The sequence below is a fragment of the Centroberyx gerrardi genome, chromosome 12 (genome assembly GCF_048128805.1).
Source record: "Centroberyx gerrardi isolate f3 chromosome 12, fCenGer3.hap1.cur.20231027, whole genome shotgun sequence".
In the NCBI taxonomy this organism is placed as follows: Eukaryota; Metazoa; Chordata; class Actinopteri; order Beryciformes; family Berycidae; genus Centroberyx; species Centroberyx gerrardi.
In genome coordinates, this window is record NC_136008.1 from 15,043,621 (window position 1) to 15,070,571 (window position 26,951).

The window sequence follows — 26,951 nt, forward strand, 5'->3', positions numbered from 1 at the left end:
TTGAGTTGTGTGCTATGATCTTGCTGTGTTGGACTTTGTCATGTTCACCTGTTCTTCCTGGAGTGACGCATCCCCCCTTGCTCCTGCCCAGGGAATCCCCTTCCAGCTGCCCAAGATCCCAATTAAATGAACTTTCTCAATCTGCAGAGTCCTGGAAATGAAGATGGCAGTGTGCTGTGCAGAGAGGTACATGTGGGTAAGAAGAGTGGACAAGACAAGCTTGAGGAGCAAGAACCTGGGCCTCTAACTGGGGGAACCAGGGCCTGCTGGAGTGTAAGTAGTGTGCTGTGCTTAAGGTCAGGGCCATGGAACAGAAACGCCATGCCTAAAGGGCAATAAGGCAAGTATACACTATATTCCTCAGACATTATTTGTCCAACTGGTGATCTGCACTTGAATCTTGTTGCTTCTCTCTGCCTATAGCCGGGGGAGCAGCAGGAGTTGGAGAGACTGTGAGGACGTCAGTGGGATTCCCATTCAGCAAGTCTCCCCAATTGGAGCAGAGTGCAACCTGCGGTGACTGCAGCAGGTCCTACTCGAGAGGATCAGTAGGCCTGGATTTCAACATGCTTTGGAGACCAAGTAAGGACTTTTTTTTTTTCCTTTTTTGCTTTTTCTATTTTTATGCCATTGTTCTTGCTGCTGTAAATAATCTTTATTTTCAAAACCTTGAACTGACTCAATGTGTCTGCGGACTTGCAGAACAAGAGATGAAAATAATCTAGAGGGTCTTTTATTCCTCTTGTTAGAGGTCCTAGCCTTTTGATTGGTTGAACTTGAATTGATTGTCAATGTGTACTACTTCAAAATGGCGGTGCCCAGAGCAAACTCAATTTGAGATTTTGCATGATATTGTTGCATTAGCAGACAAAATGGAAGCAATTGGTCATTCGTCTGATTTTGTTTCTTAAGTATTTGCAATATCAGCCCTTTCTATGACGTTGGTGATGCCGTACTTGCATGATAGGAGCTGTAACAGTAACAGTGCTCACTCTGGACGCCCCTCATTCCTGCTGAATCAAATGAGCATTATGTGCTGTGGCTTGAAAATTCAGTAACTTGTTGCAACTTTTAGAAGCCATATTATTTATGCTATTATATACATTTTACAATTTAAGCAATTATTTTGACTTACATATATGGATTTCTGATGACATTTCACAATTTAATGAATTATTTCTGTATTTCGTTTAGTCCAAATAATAAGTTGCAATGGCTCACTCACTGTTAGAAACGAGTGTCTTTTGTTTTGAAACTGAAAAAAAAAAGTGCAGAGAAACTGATGAGGTTTTCAGGATGATTAAAGGTAAACCAAATTACAGTTGTGTCAATATGCTAAATGTGTTTCAGAACACCACTCAAGTTTCCTGAGGCATCAAACAACCTTCTTTAATTTCAATTAAATTGTTAAGTCCAGCTGAAAGTGGTCAGCAAAATATGCTAAATGAGTAGCATATTCAAAAATAGTTAGGTGATGGCAATTTGAATAGGCTTCTTAGTATGTGGATTGTATATGTCACCTGTAACCTTACTTTAAATAGCAACATTCATACTCTATTCAGCCTCAACAGCCTCTACAGTCTATTGTTCACGTTCACAAGGCTCTTTTGTATGGGTGTTGTTGGATTTTTCTGAACTAACCACTGTTGCCAGAGACAAAAAAAACAAAAAAACAGAATAAAGTTGGTTTTGGATGGTGTCATTACAGCCTCAAGACTATTGTATCATAAGACATATGATGATTGAATGCTACCTTAAAGCAAGACAGCTTCACAGCCCATCTGCCTTCTAGTCTGAGGGAATTTACATTAACTAGAGGCTTAATTGTGGGAGAGAACATATGTGCTGTGAGAGAACCATTCCAGAGAGGAATATTTTATGAGAATACAGTTTGATATCACATAAATGTTTCATTGTATACCACAAATTTGTCTTGCTAACGTGCAACATCCAAGTGTACATTTAACAGATAAATACTTGGTGTGGTCATTAGATATGGTCTATGGTCTATGTCTTTACCCTCAGTTTGAGCTGTTTGTTTATGCTCCTATTGAAGCGAGCCATCATGGCTGGACACACATAATCTTGTTATGGGTGTCAGGGTTGCCTCAGTGTGTGAAATTAAACATGAGTGGAAAAGATGGATGTAAGTTAGCTTGTTTCACAGCTTTTCCTTGTGTTGCTACATCTTAATTCTTTCCCAAGGCGATATAGGAATACTGTATCTCATTTATACATCAGCACTCACACAGCCCACTGCACCCAACAGCAGGAAATAGGCTAAAATCAACAGCAACTCTTTGGTAATAGGAGAATAATACAGTGTGAGAGGGTGCAAGGGATTGCAGATTGTGTGCGCAGATAATGCTGTTAGATGCTAGATAATAGGATGTCGCTGACTAAATGTTCTGCTTTGGGCAAAAAAGGCTCTGCATATTCCTTTCATAGCACCAGACCTTCTGTTTGCACGTAGGTGTACGCATGTATGTGATTGTGCACGTGTGCCTGTGCGTTTGGTGAGATAATTTGCTTAATCTTACTCTCATCTGCATTGTGTGTGTGTGCATGTGTGTGTCAGTGTGCATGAGTGTAGGTGTGTGTGTGTGTGCGTGTGTGTGTGTGTGTGTGTGTGTGTGTGTGTGTGCACACATTCACATGCCCCTGAAAGGGAAGCAGGTTTGGTGGTGTCTGTGTTAGAAAACAGAGAGATCAATAACATCCTGGAAAGAGAGAGCAACCTCAGGGATACAATAGCTTCACTTGAAGGGAGAGGAGAGAGGAAAAAGGAAACTATTGTCTACGTGTATCAAAACAATGGATTTCAGCTGGGTGTATCAGTATGTTTTTCACCACATTCAGCGAAAAAGAGCACAAACATCAACTACAGATTTACTTGTTTTCCAAAGCAAAAAAAATCTACATTAAAAAAGCATTTACATCCAGGGAACACCTGTCCATTTGGCTGCAGTAAACTATTTGAATAATTTTTTATTTTTTTTTGGTGTACTGTATTTGCAGTTATAGGTCAAGTGTACGATTGAGAGTAGGCAGTAGAAACTGATAATAGGACATAATCACACATCAACTGTACATGGAAGAAATTACATGGCTTTGGAGATGTTTCTTTTATTAACCTTTACTCTTCCTACATCCCAACCGGGATATGAAGAGGTTTGTTCAAAAATGAGCTAGCCAGTTCAAAAATATGACAGCTACTCTGGCAAAATGATCATCTGTCATGAAAGCAAAACTTACTATGTTTACCTTCAAAATACAAACATTTCACAGGTTCGGACCATCTGTATTTTTGAAATATTGAGTCAGATTTCAAGCTTTTTTTTTGTTTGTTTGTTTTGTTTTTTTAAAATGGATATATAGCATTTTGAAATGAAACTATTCATACATTTTACCATCCTGAGCTCAGTTGGAAACCCACATGACTTCAGAGGTCAGAGTTCACAGGTTGGTGGCCTTGATCTCGCACTTCTCCTCCCGCGGCTCAGTCCTCTCCCAGCCCTGCCGTATGCGGGTGAGGCTGCGGTCCACACAGGGGAGGAGGAGCAGCAGCTTGAGCAGCAGCACCACAGACGGCACCACCAGACACAGCATGTAGCCTGGAGGAGTCCACCATTTGTAGGTAGAGGGGCGGAGGAATTTGTTCCAGCCGTAGATGTAACCATGCGCCGTGCATATGAACAGGGTCAGGTGGCCCAACTTGGACTGAGAGAGAACACATAAAATGGAAAGAGTAAGAGTTTTATTCCGAAATGAGATATCCACAGACTGATATTGCACATTTAAAACAAAGTGTGGTTTTTGTTAAAGGATAGCATGTTACTTAAGTTCCTGTTTCACATATTTAGATTTTGAATGATAAATGTCAGGTAATGATGTTTTTCAAAATGAATAAATAGCATTTTGTTGGTGTTGTCATCAAATATGTACTGTATGTTTAGGCAAGCATTCTGCACAGCTTTCATTTAGGTTTGCGTTTCATTAGTCGTTCATTACAACTGATTTTAGGGCTAGAAATTCATAAGTTGTTGGTTCTAACTTTTCTGTAGCGTAAGTTTTTGAAGTTGAGAGTGGGCATATTTTATGTGCTTGTGGAATCCTCTAGTGTTACAACAAGTTAAAAATACAAATTGTTTCACAGCCGTTCCAGAATAATTGGTTTTGCAGCACTAGTGGCCTTTGAGGCTCGGTTATTGTTAATTACTTGGATAATGTGCTTTCATTTACATTTTTAGCATTTGGCTGATGCTCTCATCCAGAGTGACTTAGAATAAGTGCAAACAGTACAATAAGGGAACATTCATATTAATGCACTGCGGTAATGAACTGCACCCCTATAATGATAATCAGGGATCTTATCATTTAAGCTATTTGGAATAGCAAATTCTTTTCCTGTGAGCATTCATATATAAGAGTTTACATTCATCTGTTGACAATCATGATTACAAGCATGATGGACTATTTCAACCAAACAGCCTATGTAAATTGTTACCTGTTATGTTATGTCTTTCACAACTCTGCTCATAAGATGATAAGCATTAGCTTGACCTAGACCTCTATCTCTCTCATCCACACTCCCTGTCCTTGGTCTACCTACGGACCTGACCTTTACACAAACGGACCCGTGACCTGTATTAACAATCTTCTCACTGGGGATTATATATCCAGGTATCATAATTCTATTTAATGAATAACTTAACATTTAAAGTCCAGGGCTAAAGTTAGCCAGGCTTTCACACTGTATGCCTGTGTTGGGCAGTTAGTTAACTAGGCTCCGGGGAGACGAGTGCCGGTGACGTATTGCTTCGACAACACTTTAATGATTGATCAAATATTTGGAATTACGTAAAGGCATGGAAAGAGGTTTTACAGATAGCAAGCACATGACTGATAAGGTTTATTGCCCTAAACACACACACACACAGACATGTGCACTGACCTGAATAAAGGTGAACTCTCTCCAGCTGAGAGAGCCTCCCACGGAGGGCAGGGATGTTAATCCTAGCAGGACGTAAAGAAAGAAGCCCAGAACTCCAAGCATATAGAAGGAGTCTGTGCCCCAGGCCTCAGTATTATCAAAGTCAAATGGAGTGGTTTTATTCTTCTTCATCTGGGAGTGAGAGAGAGAGAGACACACACACACAGACAGTCAGGCAGACAGATAGAAACTAACTATGGTGACTCTCCCTCTAGTGAATAGACCGTTATGGCCCTATGGATGTAAATGTAGACACACTGCCGCAGGTTTGAGCCAGCCTACCTCATCCACCACCCGCGAGATGAGTTTGTGTCTGACAGCATAGCGAATGGAGATGATGAATGTATAGAGCACGTGTAGAAAGGCAAAGCCAAGTGCAACCAGACCCAGCTGCTTCCTGCACAGCATCCAGCGATCCAGCCAATCAGGGAAGCGCCTGGAACAGCCATATGTTTGCTGTGGCTTTATTCTATATCATGTAAAACACTCCAAAAATGATACACCACTGTCGCCTACAAATGCAACTCTGTCTCAGGTGCTGAGCATCATTTTGTCCTGCTTTGATGTCTGACCTGTACTTGGTCCCTCTGTAGAGCTGAAGGAAGGAGGCCAGAACACCAGGCAGGTAACACAGAGACAACATGATCAGAGACACGATGGGGAACACCTGAATGATGGAGGATAAACAGAGAATAGATTGCTGTGAGAATAGAATACACAGGATTGGAGTTACATGATTGCTAGGGAACACACTTGGAGGCTTGGAGGTGAAACACATCTTTGACAAGGAACACAAATAGCACCAATCCCCATATGAGAGCTGCTCAGATGTTCTACCTTGTTGCCCAGGGTCACCGTGATTCTGTAGGAAATGTCTTGGCCCTGTTCGACATACGCGTAGATGACGTCTCTGATGAGTAGGTAGAAGAAGAAGAAGGCGGCGAGGCCGACGGCCAGGCATAGCGGCAGCCTCCACTGTGGGAACAGCTGCAGGGGGAAGTCCTCCAGCTCCCTGGCTGCTGACAGAGCGCCCCTGTCCAGAACGCTGAGGCCCAGCCTGGTGGCCAGCTCTGCCACCGCCTGCTTCGCCTCAGCACTGTCCCCACACAGGAACACCTGGAACAAGGTTGTGCAGGTTACTTTCCAAATGTAATGTGTTATAGACTACTGATTACTTCCTTAATATTGTAAGCAGTAACGTAATAACTAATTATAATAATACTAATCACTAACAATGTAATGTCTGTTTAATGTTAGTTACCTTAGGATTACTTTGCGTCAAAAGTCAGGAAGGTATCAACAGGTGGAAAAAATATTTTTTTAATATTTATCTGTATCAATGATCTCACAATCAAACTGCATTTTCCCCTCAAATATGCTTCAGAATAATTTAAAACATGTTGAATTTCCTCTCTCTGCATTCTGATTGGATTTTTTTTTTCAGTAATAGTAACTGATTACAGTTATTTGTTTTCAGACTGCTCTAAGATGGCCACAACCCTGCCTTGAATGCCTTGAACAGTGGCATTACTGTACTGTATACACCTACAGCGCCTGTCTACCGATGAAATTACCCCTTGTCTTGTTGTTTTCTCCGTGCTGTTGAGTAGGAATTTTGAGATGAAGCCCCTGGAAGTGTCTGACCATGAGATACATGCATACTATACATATGCTACACAACATGTAATCCCATTTCTAGATCTCACCGTGCTGGGGCTTATTACCACACTCTCAGCTCTGTGATAAGAAGATTAAGTTGTTTGTAAAAAAACTAACAAAAAAAACAGAATCATACAAAAAGACAGAGAGAGAGAGTAAGGGAGGGAAAGAGCAGTTTGACAGGCATATAGTACAGTCAGTGGGATTGAGCGTTTTTCCCCCAGGTGTGTGTATAAGTGGACCGGGCAGCCAGCCATGTCTCTCTACATTACTGCACCAGTAACAGCAGGGGACGGCCGACAGACTAAATCTCCATCTGAATGTAAATGTGACACAGCCACAGCCCCGCTGTGGATCTAATCAAATTGCTGGCCAGGGAATAGCACACACTTGCAAGCATGTGCGCGTGCATGCATACCTACACACACACTGCTAAAGACACACACGTACAAACACGCCGCTCTTGTTCTCTCACAGCTACCTGTTTTCAAAGAAAATAGAGCACTGCAGTGGTATTTGTGTGTGTGTGTATGTGGGGGTGTTTGTGTTGAAGAGGATTCGAGGCAGATTCAGGTTTGGTCTCCAGAGGTTCCAGTATGTTTGTGTTTCTCTTTGTAGCTGTGAAACGGAAGCTGCAATAAACACTGGTCTCTCGTCTTTGTAGCATCATAAAGTGTGTTTGTTTGTTTGTGTGTTTATACAAGCACTGTCCTCATTTTCCTGGCCATTGTTATGGAAACATGGCAAAATCAATTATCTACAACAAAGCAAATGAAATTTTGCATGGGGCATGGTGTCGTGTTCATGTCCGATTATGAAAAGCCTGAGAGCCAGATATTCCCTCAAGGAAACGATGAAAGCATTTATTGTCGTATTGTTGTCAATTCACTTTTCAAACATTTAACGTGTCATCATGAAAGGATCGAGTTGGTAATCACCCCCTCTGTTATTGCTCTGTGTTTTTTTCCAGTCAACCAAAGCCTACCGTAAGGCTCAGAAGCTTCCTGGCTCTATCTCATCTGGATCAAAATGACATCTTTTTATAGATTCCTTACTGCCACTCCTCTCTCACCTGTTTTCCAGCCAGAGGCCCATTCTGCAGGGCCCAGGCAGACAGCGTGTTGAGGCCTTTCACCACATCGGCTCCGGGGACCAGCCTGGAGAAAGCACAACAAGCACTTTAGTTGCTATTGTTTCTATCTACAAATACACAGATGGAGAGAGGGAGGTTTCAAAACAGTGAGTGAGAATCAATGTTTCTGCTTCAATTGAACAGGCACAGTGGGCCATCCTGCCAAGAGAGCTGCAACCCCACAAATGATTTTAATTCTTTTGGTTTCAGTTTTAGTGTCATTAATCTAAATGATGTTAAGGAGACTTTCCCACACACAACCAAAAATATTTCTTTGGGAAAATGTTTTTCTCCAACATATGAAAAAAGTGACACCTACTGTTCCAAAATGATTGTTAACATTACATTAAATTTGTTTTGGGTATGAAAAGTTTTTTTTTTTTGTTCATGTGGATGGCTAATTGAAACATTTTGGAATGACACTCATTTATTTTCTGTGCTTTCCTCAGAGTTCCTTACCTCTGCAAGTAGGCAGCATTGGTTTCTGGGTAAATACCTTTCTTCAGGTTGTTACTGAGGTCTACCAATACCTGGTAATCAACCCCATCAGCACAGACAGATAAGAGGAAGCAAAAGAGAAACACAGTTCAATCTACTGGGCTAACTGACTAAGTTATTATTTCCATTAGAGTGACGGGAAAATGTTACAGTGATTGTTACAGTGATGTTAATGATGATAAAGACAAGTACAGCTTGTGATTACACTGATTACACTCCTTTCCAACGCAATTTACAACACAACAATAGTGGCTGGTTATGTAAAGACTCTATAATATAAAACTCAGAGTCACCTTCCCCATGAGTTGAGGCGCCAGGGTCTCCAGGAAGTCATAGTGTTCTCTGTGAACACAAATAAACACCAGGCTGGCGGACTGCGCAGCTGCTGCGTGGCTCAGCACCTGGACAACACACACATTAGGGACATCGAGACACATGGATATATTTGAACAGCATACACACACATTAACACATTTCGACAGACCCCGAGTAGAGCATAATCACACACATCTATACTGCGCTATGTGTTGTACCTGAGCTCCCTGAGGCAAGGGGCCGCAGCTGTGAGGTCTGCGGCTGCCGTACACCACCCTGTAGCCAGTCTGGAGCAGACGCTGGCCCAGAGAGCGCCCCAGGTCCCCCGTCCCAAAGATACACAGCGGCTCCTGCTCAGGGGCAGCTGCCGCGCCCAGAGGACTCAGGGACACACTCTCTGGCTTCACCTCTCCTGACATGACCCTCGCTGTGTCAGCCGCTGTCATGTCCACACAGTATTTATGTGGCCGGCGCTCACTGCTGTGCGTTTTCTGTAAATAGCTGTGAAATCTGAACCGTGGGTTGTCTCTCGTCTGGTCTCAACAGCAAGTGAGCTTTAACCCGCCACTACACAGCCCAGCCCTAAGTTACAGTGTGAGCGGGTTTGTGTGTGTGTTTGTGTGTGTGTGTGGGAGGGTGGGGGCATTTGTTTATTACACCTGTTAAATTGTAATCATACGAAATTGTGTGTAGGAATGTGTGCATGTAGGTGTGTGTGTGTGCGTGTGCGTGTGTGTGTGTGTGTGTGTGTGTGCTTGATTATTTGTGTGACTGTGAGTCATCCCTCCACCTCACAAGTCCAGAGTGTACTTAATCTTATTGGTCATGCTTTGAGGTTAGATAATAGATACAGCAGGAGTTTGATAATGAGCAAGATGTCTCAGCAACCATCCATCCACTGTGGATGTAATATTAAATTCGGATTCACATTCATGAACATTTTATTGGTTCTTAGAAACATAGAGTTGTTTAAAAGCCATATCTGGTACAGCCAGAATTTGACTTTCACATTTGAAACAAAAACAAGAAAGAAAACTTATGCTGATGCTTTCTAGGGCTGCCTTCTCCTATTTCCACACTAGGCATGGTGCCATGTGGGAGATCCTGGCCCACAGATTCATTATCATTTCAAAACCCAGTGTTCCAACCAAACCACTGGGAACAGAATGTGTGTAAATTTAGAGTGTTCATGTCCCCATGGCTAAAACATCTGCAAAGCTGTGACACGAGCAGAAGCAGCAGAGCAGAACTTGGCGATATGTTAGCGTGTGTTTGTTTGAGTGTGTGTGTCTGCATGAATGCATGCCTAAGTGTGTGTGCCCATTTGTATATGTGTGCGAGTGTGCCATGTATGTTTCTGTGTGTCTCTGTGTGTGTGCGCGCTGAATTGGGTCAGGATGATCAGAGCTGAGTAGAGTCTCAGCTGTCATCCACAGCACCTGGGGAGTTGGCTCTGCACACAGGGTGACTACCTGGCCATAGAAATGACACACAGCATCACATCAACTTTACTGACTATTTGCACTAAAATATGCTCCTCACCATAAAAAGCAGCCTCATTGAAATCACAATGCGCATATACATATCCAGCGATATTTATGGCAGACAAGCAGCGCATTACCTCCGGAGCTTTTACAGTCAAGTCCATAACTAAAGCATTAATGTCTACCTGGGGGGATATCGCAGCAAAATGAGAAATCATTTTATGCCTAACCTTTAAGGCATCCATTCACTTGTAGCGCTGTTAGAATAGACCTGATAGCAGATCCACTCCAATGACTCATTTACTAGCTCTGCCTCCGGGACATCTCTCTTTCTCTTCCCTCTTCTTTCTCTCTCTGCGTAACTCTCTTTCTATCCCCCCAGTCTCTGCCTCTCTCTCTCTCTTCCCCCCTCTCTCTCTTGCTCTCTCTCTCTCTCTCTCTCTCTCTCTCTCTTTCTCTCTCTCTCTCACACACACACACACACACACAGTCCTGAGCTCTGTGCCCCCTCTCTCTCTTCCAATCTTTCCTTGAACGAACTCCTATCGAAATCACTGAGAAAATTCAGCTCCAGTTGGCTGTAATGATTTCATCAAAGGCCATCTCTGTCTGTCTCACAGAACAGTGTGCACAAAATGGATGTCCCTTTGCTCCCAAGGTAATCAACAACACCCCATCCCACCCAACCAGACACACACACACACACACACACACACACACACACACACACACACACACACACACACACAGAAAGACATTACGTAGCTCCATTGACTTCTTCAAGACCTGAGCCCTTAAAGGATTCCCGGTATCCGTGAGAATCCACACAGGATTTTAAACCATGTGTGACTATTTTGGGCATAGGCTTTATCAATGCTTATCTGGGAACATCTTGCGACATTTAGCAGCGACCTGCTCTGGGACATGTTTACATCACACACGTGCTGAACCGCCATTTTGTAAATGTCAGGGTAGAACAGCAGATTACGGCTCAGGTGAGGTTGGGCTTGGGTTTTGTTAGCCTTCTACTGGAGCAGCGTGCAATTCAGAAAGTACGTACATACAATACAGAGCATTAAACATTTATTTTGCCAACTTAACAGGCAAGGATCTCAAAATGAAAAACTCTCATCTGCAGCCATCATTGACAGCCCACTACTGCATGCAAGAGTGAACTACTGTTGCACTATTTCTCTACTCCTGAGGGGAATTATTTAGGAAAATTCCAATTTCCAGCCCTCTCCAGCTGTCAGAAGGCACACTGAATGGTATGAAAGACAGTTGTCAAAGAAAGTTTTGTGTTATAGTGTGCATATTCAGTTCCATGCTGCTACATTTGAGAAAGAATAGCCTGCAGGATAGATGAGTTATGGGGGATTTCTGTAATGCGATGGCTACCACTGTAATGCATTAGGTATGAGGTTCAGATTGAGGTTCTGAGTGAGCTCAGGTTTTGAGGTTGTTGAAGGGTTGACAGAGAGAGAGAGAGAGAGAGAGAGAGAGAGAGACAGGGGGAAGGCAGGGATAGCGAGAGACACAAACACAAAGAGAGAAATACAGAGACAGAGAGACACACACACACAGAGAAAGGGAGGGAGGGAGGCTGGGAGAGCGAGAGACAGAGAAACACAAAGAGAGAAACGGAGATAAAGAATAAGAGAAAGAGAGACAGAGACACAGAGAGAGAGAGAGACATGGAGAGAGAGATGCATCTTAGGAAGGAAGAAATTGTGTCTCAGTAGAGCAAAGACGCTTGTTAAAAACAGAGTCTCCCACAAGTATTCCCAGAAATATTCTATAAATATTCCATTACTAGCTTTCCAGACAGACACGCTTGGGATGTTCATTATGAAACTCTTAGAATATGATTTAAGGAGAATCAAAAACAGTTTGGATGAAAGTGTAACCTATTTCTGCAGATGTTTGTCTTTGATGAAATTGCTGCTTCAGGGCTGATGAGAGATAAATGCAGGCGTGCGTTTGTGTGTGTTGGCATGTGTCCCATTGTGTGCTGCTGCTGCTGTGTGTGTGTGTGTGTGTGTACCCTGTGTCATATTATCACCCCCTCCACAGCAGGCCTGCAAAAAAATACAGAAACATCTCCGAACTCAGAGAGCCTCATCCTCTATCTCTGCTTTAACAGGATGAGCATTGGCTGGATGTTTGAAGTGCAGAATCTTATCTGGTGAGCCAAGCGGCAGAAATCAGAGGCTGGGAGGAGCTGCATGAAACTGCCGATCTAGAGATTTCCCTTTCCTCCGACACACATCGCTGCCGAATTATGTGGCCTTGCCTATTTCAGAATGCAGCCTTTTCAACTACAGAGGACTGTGAAACTTTGAAAGTGTCTCCAGAAAGACAATGCTCGAATGGAATTGTCTTATCCTCTCCTTGGAAAGTAAGGCTTTGATAATCTTCTTGCCTCATCTAACTTCTTCCTCCCCCCTTCCAGCCCATGTCACTCTTTGTATGATCTAAGATAGATGAAACTGAACAGAATCATTTGGGTTGCCATGCTGAGAGAGCTGAGATTAAAATCTCTAATGTATCTATGTCATTCTATATAATCATATCTTTGACAAACAGCTGTGCTCCGCAAATAGCATGTATCCGCACAGCATCTCCTAAATAGCTGCAGGGAAATAGGCAGCCCATTATAGGGCTGACATAGGCCTAAAGAATTTTTCGCCTCATCTCCTCAGCCATACCTCCAGTCGAGTGAAAGAGCTGACAAGGTAAAAAAAAGCTGACACAGAAGTCTAATTCTATAAGGATAAAAACCTCATACTCATCAGAGGTGCAGTTTCCCTGCCCTGTATTTTCACAGCAGGGAGGGCGAGGGGAAAAGAGAGCGGGCTAGGCAGCATGCAATTTGCACAAATTTAACGAGCAGTTTGGTGATTAATGGTGATTAGGTAAATTGTTGTTTCTATGTGCATTTTCCCACTAAATCTATAGTTAACAAGGGGGAAAAATTGTGCTAACAAGGGAGGATGCCATTCGTTCTCATTCTCCTTAAAATCGCCTTCTGGGCTAAGATGCTCAAATGAGGCCATTCAGATAGACCCATGGCTGGTGAAAAATAATTACCAGTCAGCAGGGCTGTTAGGTCTGTAGTATGGTAACTAAGTATTTTAATTGAGCTGTTGTCTGTTGTGTCAGTCTAGGTGTCTGTCTGCCTGTCTAATGTGTTTTCCTACTTATCTGCCTGCATGCTTATCAGCCCTCAAACCTGTTTATTTGTCTATCTGCCTGTCTCTCTGTCTGCATGTATACCTGTTTTTCTTTTTGCCTTTGGGTGTGATCACACCTACACTCAGTTTTGTTTTTTTTTTGGTCTGAACCACAGTGGAATAGTTTCCTTCATGGCATTTTTGTATTCGGTTCCATTAGATTCACACGGCCCGATTACAAGCCAATCAGAGTTTGTAATTGCGTTTTGGTAACCTGTCTTCCCGTGAGGTTACAGCTGTCAGTGGCAGCGGGAGGAGCAACACAGATCTGATTCCAGTGCCTGTAACTTTAGCTAAGCATTGCTGCAACTTACCTTCTCTGGTGTTCATACCACTTAAGAACACATGAAGAAATAGCTGACTATGAAAATCACTCGAGACAACGGTCTTGTCTTCGGTTCATTTGGTTACTCTAGGCTTTGCCAAGCATGAGTAACTGCTGGCTATCAGTATATTATAGCCATAAAAGTGTGTGTTTCAGATTTTGTTCTCACTTCTAATGATCCCCACTGCAGTTTACTTGGAAGATGACAAAGAATCACATTTTCAGGCGTCTCGTTACAGTTAGTTCAAATAGCATTGTTCTCACCTGCCGAAAAGAACCGAACTAAAGATGTGAACACTCCAGACTTTGAATAAACTGCTCCAAACACGCTTGGTGTGAACATGTCCTCGTTTCTCTGTTTGTCTGTCTATCCTTCTATCTGCCCATGCGTCTGTCTAAGTCTGCGTGTCTGTGTGTCTCTCTGCCTGCCTGCATCTGTCTGTCGATTTGTCTGTATGTCTGGCCGCCTGTCTATATCTGTGTAGCCCCTGGATGAGGTAAGTCGGAGAGAAACATTATTCTCAGGGATTTGCTGTTGAATAGGAGTTCATTGTGATGTTAATGCGAGAGCTTCTTTACTTAAATTTCTCAGTAATTCAGAGACAAACAAGCCATCCGGCGTTTCCGCCTGTCCCGCTCCCCCTGGAGAAAATACAACCACACATACTGTCAGCGCTGATAAGACACACCAGATTCTCGTGCATTCTGCTGTCTCACGCAGGTCTTTAATAGAGAAGGAGAATTATTCATTGTCTTCTACAGTAATCTATTATGTCTGTAAAACCCCGCTTCTGTTTCCCAGTCTATTCGATTCTATTATGTTCTATTGTGCTGAACATTCCTTTGCTTTCATTCAACATTGTATTTCCATACAGCAGATGGCTTGCTATCAGTGATAAGAAACAGACATTTAGCAGATAAATGAATAAATAAAGATTACAGTTGGGTGTAATATCTAATATTCATATACTGCCAAGCTGCCAGAACAGAACACAACTGTGTTTTGTTCTCCCCCTGTCTTTCTGTGTGTGTGTGTGTGTGTGTGTGTGTGTGTGTGAGTGTATGTGTGAGTGAGAGAGAGTGTGATTCTTCATTTGGGAAGCTTTTGTCTGCTGTACATATTTCATGTTTTTATAGAAGAGATGTTTTAAAAATGTATGGTATTGAATGTGTGCATTAGTTTACACTGCATACTGTTTTGTACACTCAAAGGATATCTTGTCTGATAGTATAGCGCTTTCCAATAAATTGTGTTACTTTGTAAAAGATAGTAACTACAAACTGGATTGTCTATATTTTAGAGAAACATAGCTATTTGGAATAAGTGTGTGTGTGTGTGTGTGTGTGTGTGTGTGCGCATGCATGAGTCTGTGTGTGTGAGACAGACAGAGACAGTATGCAAGCTTATGTCCTTGTAATTCAGGAAAATATACTTGAGAGAAACACAAATAATTAATGACTTTCAGCGATCACATATTAGAGGAGTCATGAGTGTGTGTGTGTGTGTGTGTGTGTGTGTGTGTGCGTGTGTGTGTGTATGTACTGTATGTGTGCACGCATGTGCGCTGTGAGGCAGTGTCCTTGCTCAGAAGCTGGGTGCTGGGTGAAAAATGCAGTGCATGCAAACCTGAAATGGCAGGTGTCGGCAAGACTGGGTGGAAATCACACATTGGATGATGCAGAATGCCTGAGTGTGTGTGCGTGTGTGTGTGTGTGTGAGAGAGAGAGAGAGAAAGAGAGATAGAGAGAGAGAGCTTTGGCATAATACTTGCTGTATGCACTAGTTTACATTAGATTCTATTTCCTCTAAATCCATCCGCTACAATGTGCAAATGACTGCTAAAATATTCCATTTGATAAAATTGACCCCATTTAGTAGGGCACAGATGGAAAAGGAGAGGAGAGGGACACATATAGTACAAATTTGCATCAATGGCAGTTTATGCGCGCGTGCATGAGTGTGTGTGCGTGAGAGAGACAGAGAGAGAAAGAGAGATAGTGAGTGTCTATGTCTAGGTTAATTGCTGCGTGACCATGCTGAGAGCAGTGAACTTTGACCTGCCGCGGGTCACGGACGGCCTTTTCTGATTGGCTCGCGGAGGAGAAAATGTATAATTACTCTGAATACCCTTGCTGATGACCTTCATATTCAGCAGAACACACACAACGACACACACGCACATACACAGGCACGCACTTAGACTCATAAGCGCAGACACACATACACACACATACGCAGACGCACATGCAGATGCTCATACAGCTAAACAGAAACACACAAGCAAACACACACATGCACACACACACATACACACATGCAGTGTTGCAAAGAGTCACAGTACAATGTTGCAAATTTAGTAGCATTAGAGCATTTTTCTATTAAATTCACTAATACACTTCTGATGTTTTTTAATCAAGCAGCAGAATATTCCCTGACTCTGGATTGGCCTCATATAAAACACTCATAGAATCGTTGAGGTCGTACATTGAGGTGTTTGAAATGCACTTACAGATTACTTCTCTGTGCGCAAATTGTGCCCAAAGAGCTTTGGGGTCCGGAGCTATGGTCATACAGTACAGTGAAATGGTCTCTATAGCAACAGCACAAAAAGATACATTGTAGCCTTAAGTGTTCCTCTGAAATTGTTCAGTCGTTATTAAAACTTTCATTGATGTGTCCATGTATCTGTGTGTGTGTGTGTGTGTGTGTGTGTGTGTGTATGTGTGTGTGTGTTATTGAGAGCCTTAATCCCTCTGGCTGTGCCCAGGTCACGTATTCTGGCAGGTAACCGTGGAGATTCGATGAAAGAGCCAATGGAACGTCTTTGTGTCAGCAGAGCAGTGTAATTGGTCAGTGACTTCCTGAGCTATAGATTGACATTTAAGTGTCATTCGCACCGCTCAGTTTTTCATCTGTGTGTGTGTGTGTGTGTGTGTCATTGTGCATGTATGTGCACTTCTGCCAAGATTCCGAATTATCAATTGTCCATTAACAATAAATTGGGCACTCTCTGCAGGAGTAGTATTCTTTTTTGCACGCACACAGACACATGCACACACACACACATGCACATACACACACTGTACAAAAGCCTCAGGATGTGATTCCTCCTCGCTATCTCATGTCTAAAGCCTACCATAATCTTTCCTGACAAGTTATGACAGAAACTACGACATGATACCATAGCTGGCAGACCCCTAACGGAGACAGCCTGACTGCACTCAATACTAAACGGATGACAAAGTAAGCATTATGCAGTGCATCTTATTGTAATGTATGGTGATGTTTCATATCGAGCAGAGTTGTATTGTGCCGTATCGTATTGTATTGTATGGTAATGTTTTGCATTGTGCATGGTAATGTACTGTGCCTTTTGGTAGATCGTTTTGTATTGTGTCGTATTGTGTCTGTCCTGAGGGCAATTTACCCGAATGCAGCTGACGTGTCCTGAGGACTGTCTGTAAATGTTAACGTTAGAGAGAGACTCAATATTCCTTTATGTATGTATGTGTGTGTGTGTCTCTCCCTCTCATTGTGTGTGTGTGCGTGCGCCTCTCTCAGCGCTAATGCCACAGAGAAATGTGTGAAAGCTGTCAGAGAACATCAGGTTCCTAAAATAGACTGTAACACTCCCCATGGGAAAGAAAAGAGAAGAGAGAGAGAGGGAGAGAGAGAGAGAGAGAGAGAGAGAAGAGAGAAATGGGGTAGAGTAGGTATTCACATTTGCGAGACAAAAAGCCTTGATTCTGGGACAGTGACAATGATTAATTATAGATTAGAGATTACAGTAAACAGGCAAGCACGTACACGCACACAAACACACACTCACTCACACACACGTACACACACAGATGTACGCACACACCGACACACACAATGCCTTGTGGACTTTCTAAAAAGCCTCTTGTCATGGTACACTAGAGGAAGGCCAAATGCCAAACATACAGCAGGTTCTACTCGAGGATTGTAGAAAGAAGAGACTCGGAGCAAAATCTTCCAAGTGGAGTCTGAACATCGAGGTAAACAGTACGATAAGGAAACCTATGTAAATAAGAGATACAATGTGTATAGAAATTCAATGTATTTTGAAAATCATTATTGACATGAGGTGGGGTGCATTTCCCTGGGATGGTTTGCAACCTTGCCAGGTCCTCTGACAGGGCAAGGTGAACAAGCTGCAGTGGCTTCGAGGTCAAGGTGAATACGGTGCCATTCGGAGTGATTCATTGTATAGTGACGCATTTCATAATGCTCCCCTCCTATGTATCCCTCCAATAGGGATTCAGATATTTGTAGGATGTATTTCAAGGTGCATTCAAGATGATTCATGTGGTGTTATTCATCCATTTTGTGTCCTGTTTCCTGTTTCCTGTATCGTTATACTATACGTTGGTCCGCTAACATCTTCTCACTGTGGTGAAAATGAATGTCAAAATATCCTAACAGGCCATGTTATTCTCCCTCCACGATGTATCTCACGGTCCTATATACATTAGAGAGTGACTGGCTAGGGATGGGGGGAGATGGTGAAGAGACAATAGATTCACTCTTTTAAGACAACAAAGAGCGACACTGATGAACTCTCAATCAGGATAAATTAGACAAGAGAGAGAGTGTGTGCGTGTGTTTGAGAGAGCGAGAGAAAGAGAGAGAGAGTGCGTGTGTTTGAGAGAGAGAGAAACAGAGAGAGAGAGAGGACTCAATCATCAAATCATCCCCTCACTCTTCTGGCAGGCAGTTGATGAGGGAATGTAAGCCCCTGCTATCTCTGTCTTTCCATACCAACCCTCTGCTTTCCATACAGGAGTGGTGGATAATTAAAAGATGAACCGATAGCACTGGAGCGCAAGAGGGCCACTGAGACTTCGTCTCTGTTCTCTCCCCTCTGCCATAATTAAAATAGAGACTTTATGGAATCATTCAAAGGATTCATCCCACTGCAGTTTTCAACCACAGTCCCTCCATCAACAAAAATCGTTTCAGACGATTTTCAGACATAATGGTTCTGCAGAGAAAAGAGGACCTGTTACAGACAGGATATTTTATGGGTGCGATCATCGGAGCCATTTAATTGCTTCAAACTGAGAATAGAAAGGTTCCCTGTGTTATCGTGGTCTCAAAATAACCAAAGCAAACTCTTCAGGAGAGTTGCTGGTTATTCATTCTACCGCTGTAATTATGGTTATTAAATGCCACTCTCAAACAGATATTAGACTGTTCATGCAGATATGTATGTAATTGTCACAGAAGGGTGTGATTCTGCATGAGGCCGGCATAATGGTCTGTATGTAATGCTCCAGTCTATTCTGGGGATGAAAGGACTGAGTTGCTGTGGGGTTAGTGGAGGTTCACTTTGTTTTTCTGTTGTGCTGTCATGGGCGTGTGGCGTGTGTGGGCAGGGGTGTGGGTGTGCAAGTGTGAGGAGAGGTGCTTTTATTTACGGTTTATTGAGTGTTTTTTCATCTTGTGTTTTTTTCCGTGAGATGTTTCATTAAAGTCTGGCTCTGTCTGTCTCCGTCTCTGTCTCTCTCTTTCTCTCCCTCTCAATTCGAAGAGCTTTAATGCCATGATAAGACTTCATTGCATTGCCAAGGCAGTCAGCAATACTAGAACAGTAAAAAAAAAAAAATAACATAAATATACATGTGTGAGCTTGGAATTATAAGTTTGAAATCTGACTTTTTTTGTTATCAAAATTAACACATTTATGATGTTGAATGTTATGCTTGTGTGTTAAAATAATAAAACCTTTTTGGGTTAACTATTTAAAAGATAGAAAGTACACAACATCTTTGTGAACTGGTATGTCAAATCTGTGATGCTTAGTATCTCAGAACTGCTCTCCATCCTGACAGAATCTTTTAATATCAATCATCAATTAAACTTGAGCAATTGAAGCTCAACAATAACTCAGCTGGATTGATCAACTAAAAAAGTCAAGAGTGGAGCAGTAACTCAATGAGGATCAAATATAATTCATATTATGGGTTTAATGTGGTTGACTGTTCTCCCCACTCTGTCGCCAGATTATGGCAGGTTGCCACCCTTTGTGCAGTTTTACACTTCCTGCCAAGAATTATTGAATTTCAGATGCCATGGCTGCAAATTCACTGTATTTTAGAATGATTCTGGGGAAGAATTGTGCGCTTAAAAGTTAAAGCTTATTTCTTTAAGTGTAGGCAAAAGTGCAGCTTTGTCCGCTTTACCTTGGGAGCGGATTGAGTTCTCCATCTCTATCTGTTTTTGTTGCTGTCTCTCTGTCTACCTCTCCCTCGCTCTCTCTTTCTCTAAACCCATTGGCCACGCCTGGTCACCAATTCTGCCTCTCTCCAGCCTCAGAGATAGACAGATCAATTTTGTCTGGAACTCAACTTGTTCACCCTCTCTCCGTGTCTCCCTGAGTACCTTCATAGCTCCTCTTCCCCTTCCTGTCATCCCTCTACCGTTCCCAGTGTACCCCATTGTAATCCCTTTCTGTCTCTCTGACTCTCATTTGCTCACTCTCTCCTTATTTTTCACTCTCTTTTTCTCCCTTTCCGTGTACAGCCTCCTTTAGCCTTAGGGTGTGTGCGTGTGTGTGTGTGTGTGTGTGTGTGTGTGCGTGTGCGTGTGCATGTGCATGTGTGTGATCCCTGCTAGAGCTTTTCTAAATCCCAGGTAAGAGCAGAGCTTTTCTGCGGGAGAATTTCATTTCAGCACCTCTCATCTTGCACAGAGAGCAGGAGGATAGGAGTCCCCCAGTTATGAATCCAATAACCATTGTGTGTGTGTGTGTGTGTGTGTGTGTGTGTGTGTGTGTGTGTGTGTGTGTGTGGCTAGACTGTGGCCTGTTTATAGGATTGGAGGTTACTCTCATAAACTCAAACTGAAGGTCAAAGAGAGAGAGAGAGAGAGAGAGAGAGAGAGAGAGAGAGGGAAAGAGAGAGGGAGAGGGAGAGAGACAGGTACAGAGAGAGTATAAGAGTGTGGGATGTGTGTGTGTGGTGTAGTGGGGGTAAAGTCAAGGTGTCGTCTTGACACAAGCACATACACACTGTATATATGCTAATAGGCATGTATCGACACATAAGCATGCCGCACTCTGACACACACACACACACACACACACACGCACACACACACAAACACACAGTCAAGAGTGCAGGACACATACACGCGCTGGGGCTGAGTGGGAAAGAGTGTATTGAGTTAGAGAGTTGAGGTCAGCTCTAAATCATTAGAGGTCACCATGGCAGGCCTGGCTACCAGATTAGATTAAAGTCTAGCTGATAGACCCAGCCAAGCACATTAAAACACACACACACACACACACATGCACACACTTGTGCATGGAGTAAACACAAAAGTGGATATCCCAGCACATTAATCACAGTGAGCCTGGATGTAATGTGTTGTGATGTTGCTTTGGTTTCTGGTTTAGAAACTGAGGCTGTTTCCTGACCCCTGAACAGTAAACAGCCATACAACAGATAAAAGCAGCAGTCCCAGTGGAGCGGACTGTTGGGAAACCAGCCTATTAGGAAGTCGAAGAGACTGATTAGATTAAAGCAGGCTGAGATGGGTCACTGTACTGGTCCTCTGGCTCCAGCTACACGATCTGAAGTGCTCAAAGCCTGGGAGACGCACGGCAGGACTGAGCCACCGCGCCATTCTCTGGGAAATATGGCTCCTTTGTTGAGATTAAAAGGCGTGTGTGTGTGTGTGCACATCTATATGTTTGTGCATGTGCGGTTGGATGGAAGAGAGGAAGGAATGAATGGAGGAGCAGCTGTTGTTTATCTGTGTGGCATCTCTCCTCTCAAGCACAAACCCAAGAACAACACTATAAAGCTCCCGTGGTGGGCTATATGTTAGAGTGAGCGAAGACAAGCCCTGTACCCCACTCTCTGTGTGGCTCTACCCCTCCATGCCTTCTCCCTCTCTTTAAAAAGAACAAGGAAGTGAAAGATAGAAGATGTTTATCTCAGTCCCACCCCCTTCCCCCCACCCTCCACCGTCCCCAACCCCCCCCCCCACATCTTTCTCTGCTGGGTGATGTATGTCTGACCTTCGGTGGTGAATTTGCCGTTTGCTGCCAAGTGGTTCTTTAACTGCCTCCATGATTCACATGACCTCACTTCCTCTGACCCTGCTAGGCGCTGCTCAGTGTGGCTGGCAGCCAAGAGCAGAGGGGCACCGAGCCAGGCCAGATAAGGGCTTCTCCAAATCAGCTTGGACCGCTCTGATAGCTCTCCTCCTCTCCTCTCCTCTCCTCTCCTCTCCTCTCCTCTCCTCTCCTCTCCTCTCCTCTCCAATCGTTCACATAGGGCGGTGGAAGTTGTGCAGCGGAGCCTCTGCTCTCCCTCACACTATATCCCTTTCATCCCAAATCTTAACTGTCATTGCTTTGAACTGCAATAACTGTGGATGAGAGGACTCTTGAGTGTTCTTCTGTGTTTGAGTAAAATTGGCTGAGCAGAGTGTGTTTCCCATTGTCCTCCGGGACGAACCAGAGACCTCGTCAACAGGCCTTATCTATTATTTACACAGCGCCACAGATATTCCAATAAACTAACTGCCGTTGCAAACAACTTTCTACAGTCACAAACAACAACGACATATTCATACACTTTGTGGCACCCCGACGCCGCCGCATCTTTTGATCTGGTGAATAGCTTTTTGAATAAGGCTTCACAATGCCAAACAAGTGTGTGGCTGATGGAAACAGTAAAGTTCGAGCGGGGAGTCTCGTCACACACATGCAGACGCACGCACACACACACACCAACACAAAGACGCAGACACAAAAGTAAACAAGTACGTAAAACAGACAAAGACACTCATGCAAACATGCACATACGACTGAAGTCATCGGGTCCGGGCAGGGTATTGTGTATTCCTGTAGTGGTGCTAACCTCCTCTAAGGTCCATTACTTTCATCTGCAGCTGAATATATGCTGATTGGCTTCCAGGGAGCAAGCAAGGGGCGGGGAGAGGGCTGCAGAGGGGAGAGGGTGCAAGAGAGAGAGAGGGGGGGAAGAGAGGATTTTGAGATATGGGGAATGAATTGCTGTCGAAGTGCATTAAAACTACATCTTGAATCTCTACCGCACCGGAATTTGGCATGCATTGAACATGAGAGCAAATGCATGCAAACACAGATACACACACACATACATACACCCAGAAACTACTGTAACAGAGAAACACACACACACACATGCACGCAAAGACACACACACACACACTCTCCGCATATGTATGAGTGAGAGCGTTGCGATCTCATTAATAGTGTTGGGGCAGGAGCGCACCTTAATGATCCCTATCTCTCAGTGCTTCTGCCTCCGACACCATTTCACTTTAACTGCAGGGCCAGTGGGGTTCACATCAGGACAGAGCACAACTCATACAGCTACACCGTCCATATATCAAAGACATATCAGAACACTTTACCAGAGAGTGACTAATTGACCACCGCCCAGGAGATCAAGTCCATATCGAAAGCCAGGATATCAGCTGTGACAGGCCCCAGTCTGGCCCCCGTCCCATATTTTACCCTGCGCTCCTCTCTCTGCTTTATGCTGAATATAGCCGCATTCAGTGGAGAGGCTGTTCCACTCCTATTCTTCTGGGTTCTGTCTCAATGGATCCTTCCGACCGGGTCTGACCGGCCTCTTATTTCTTATTCCTTCTCCCCCCCACACTGAGCCTGTACCTCCACCGCTCAACCATGAAACCATAACTAAATATAAATCATCCTCTTTCTTACTCTGTCATTCTGATAGCCCTTTCACCTTCTCTCATTTGTTCTCCTTCTCTCTCTCTCTCTCTCTCTCTCTCTCTTTCTTTCTCTCTCTCTCTCATTCTCTCTCACTCTCCCCCTTACACAAACACAACTCTAATAAATTGTGGCACTGGTAATTACATAGAACCCACCGGTAAATTTCACTTCCATTTACATTTAGATTACAGAATATTTCATTCCTATCAATCTGCAGTGCAAGACCGATGTGTGCATGGCTTCGCCCATATGCAGACACAACTGTTCATGGCATTTTTATATTCTCACTGGTGCATGTACGCACGCACACACACACACACACACACAAACAAACACAGGGGTGAGCACAGATATGCATGTACACACACACACATGCGCGCACACATACACAAGCACACGGTTGAGCACACACACACACACACAGAAAGAGAGGGTACACATGTGCACACACAAGCACACTAGCGCACAGGTGAGCATCCATACACATACGCACGCACGCACACACACACACACACACACACACCCATACACACAGACACGCATGTTTGCACACGGAGCAATAAATCTCAATGTTCCCACTATGCTCTCCCCTGCACACATGGACAAATGCACATATTAGGGTGGTAAATCCTAATTTTCCTGTGCACATATTTATAGGTGTAAACACACACACACACACACACGAACACACCTCTCCCCACCCCACCCCCACACACACAAATACAAATACACACAAACATACACTATAGCTGATGTTCAAATGAAGACCTCTACATTGTGTTCAGAAATTGAATTCTGTGCTGAAAAAGGAGGCATAATTTACCTTGAACTGTGCAGCGCTTATCTGATAAAAGAATTAACCCTCACCCGTCCTTTATTTGGAAATGCGCTCTTGTTTGTATGAGCTGTAAGGAAATCTCTTTGTAAGAATATCTATCTCTCTGCACACTCCGTTATACAGTTTTTTTTAACGTACTATTTTCACAGTGCTGATACGGTGTGTCTGTGAAGAAAACACACTCCTGCCCCACACCCACACACACACACGCACACACGTTCACACACACAAACTTACTCACTTCTGGATCATAATACATTCAGAAGCAATCTCATCCACTGCACATAAAAGAGAGAAATATGCGCCCAAAACCTAACTGTAATATTTCAACGGTTTATAAGGAGAGAGGAGAGAAAAAAAGAGCCAGAGGCAGCAACTGGAGAGAACAGATACCACCGAGATTTTGCCTTCTGTCTCGCTCTCTCGCTGTCTCCCTCTCTCTCTCTCGCGCGCACATCTGTCTCTCTCCCTCCCTCTCTGTCTCGCTCTCTCAGATTCCCCTTCTGCCCCCCCCTCCCCTCCCTTCAGTATTACTGCATCATTTCCAACAGTAATGAGTGCACCAGGAGCGGGGAGAGTGCAGGGGAGAGGGGAGGTACTTCACGGAATTAGAGTGTTTAAAATATACACAACGGTTTTCCTCTTGTGGATGATCAGTGCAAATAATCCCCCCTCCCAACACACACACACACACACACACACACACACACACACAATATAACCTGAAGGTATCAAACAGCATGAATGATACACCTGCATACTGTATGCTTTGTGATTTCTGACATTATCAGAACATTGCCATTTTTTAACAAATACAAAGGAGCTCTCTTTTTCATCACCTTAGAGAGCGGACCGTTAAATATTCGTCCCATTGTCTTTGCATTACCTGATTGTTCAGGATATAGTCATTACTGCCGCTGTTTCGCTCTCAGTCGCACTCCAGGACATAGAAAATACATTACCTAGCAGTGCTTAAGTGTATGAGACATTAACTAAAGCTTTTGCCAGGAGAGACTATGGAGGTAATTTCCTGCGTGAAATTGGTTTCCTTTTTCTTGGTGTGAGGGAAGTGTATTCCCAGGCGGTAAAGTGGCTGAGAGAAAGCGTATAGACAGCATTTCCATCAGTGACACAGAACATGTGTGCGATTATGTGTGTGTGTGTTAGTGTGTGTGTGTGTGTGTGTGTGTGTGTGTGTGTGTGTATGCAGGTGTCCGGGTGTGGACACGAGCATGCTGATGTTCTCTCCACCCAGACAGTTTTAGTGTCATTAGAGAGTTGTCTTGATATGATCTGCTGAGGTTGAGGCCGGTGGCTGCAGGAGGAAATTGGAACGGCGGGGTGATGGTAGAGTTTAGCCTGCAGAACACTGGGGAACCAGCAAACTGATAACACTGGTCATTGGGAGAGATCAGCATCAGTACAGTGCAAACACCCACACACACACACACACACACACACACACACACACATACACTGTTGACCCCCAGGGCTACACTGAACTGGCAAAAGAGCCTGGACAGCTTAGCAGAAAGCAAATCACTTGAGAAAGCGGAGCCCGAATCAGCAGGGGAAAACTGCTGTACTCGTGTTGGGGCATGCACACACGCGCACACACACACACACACGCACACACACGCACACACACATAAACACACACATTTACTCTGAATGTACAACATATTACGGACATCTTTCACGAAGCACACTGATGAGGTAAATCCAGATAAAAGCCATTATCCTTTATTAATTTCTCGTATTAAATCTATACAAATATAATATGCAAATATCTGTCACAAAGGAGGAGATGGAGATAAAGAGAAGCAGTCGAGTTAGAGAAGGATTTTTAAGCTTTGAGATGTGGACTGTGGCTGCAACTCAATATTAGCGGGATGTCCCTAATGTTTTGTGCATTCAGTGGCACACTGTGTTTGGGAGTCCATCTGACTCAGAGAGAAAAATAAAGAGACTTGCTATTTTTGAAGGTATGCTTTGGAGGGATTATTGAATGAAAGTTGTGATAAAAGAAATCCAAGGTATTATACACTCTTTATCAAAACAAGTGGCTTTCTGTTCTCTCTATTATTTTGATTCAGTCTTTGGAATCAGACATATTCAGAAAAAGAAATGTTGCTATAAGTAGACTATTAGCATGGCAGTACTGAATGCATGACTGCTATACAGGCATTTTTGTTGATGTCATTATACTTTTGGACACAAGAACTAAAATGCAAAAAAACTGTCTAGTGGAGAGAACACCAGCGCACTTGTGTCCAGACAGGCACACACACACACACACCACACCTTTCCACCTTACATACACACATGTACGCTCACATGCACACGCACACACATGCTTTCTCTATATATATTTCTGTCTGTCTCAACGCCGTACAGCACACTGTAGCCTACACTCGACCGACCATTACAGGAGAAGGGAAATCCATCACTGAGCGGAGGAACGCCTGTCGCTGCTCCGCGGTCTCCTGGGAAACCAGAGAGGGTCACTGTACCGGGTTTAGACAAAGATGTTAATACAAGTGTGTGTGTGTGTGTGAGAGAGAGAGAGAGAGAGAGAGAGATAAAAGAGAGAGTCAGTGTGTACAGTGTGTGCGTGCATGCATGTATGCACACAGTTTTACATGTGTATGTGTGTGTTTTGATAGAGGAGGGAGGCATAAGTCTCTATATATATGAGTTTATAGGCCCATAT

At 43.5% G+C, this 26,951-nt stretch overlaps 1 protein-coding gene across 1 annotated transcript; it reads right to left on the reverse strand.

The window, feature by feature from the left end:
- Window positions 1-3,456: 3,456 nt before the first annotated feature.
- LOC139924744 (metalloreductase STEAP4) lies at window positions 3,457-9,016 on the reverse strand. Its single transcript, XM_071915881.1, has 9 exons — window positions 8,816-9,016; window positions 8,576-8,683; window positions 8,244-8,314; window positions 7,725-7,809; window positions 5,831-6,109; window positions 5,566-5,660; window positions 5,276-5,429; window positions 4,955-5,125; window positions 3,457-3,720 (listed from the first exon to the last, which is right to left on the reverse strand). The coding sequence occupies exons 1-9, from the start codon at window positions 9,014-9,016 to the stop codon at window positions 3,457-3,459; spliced, it is 1,428 nt and encodes a 475-aa protein (XP_071771982.1).
- Between the last annotated feature and the right edge of the window lie 17,935 nt (window positions 9,017-26,951).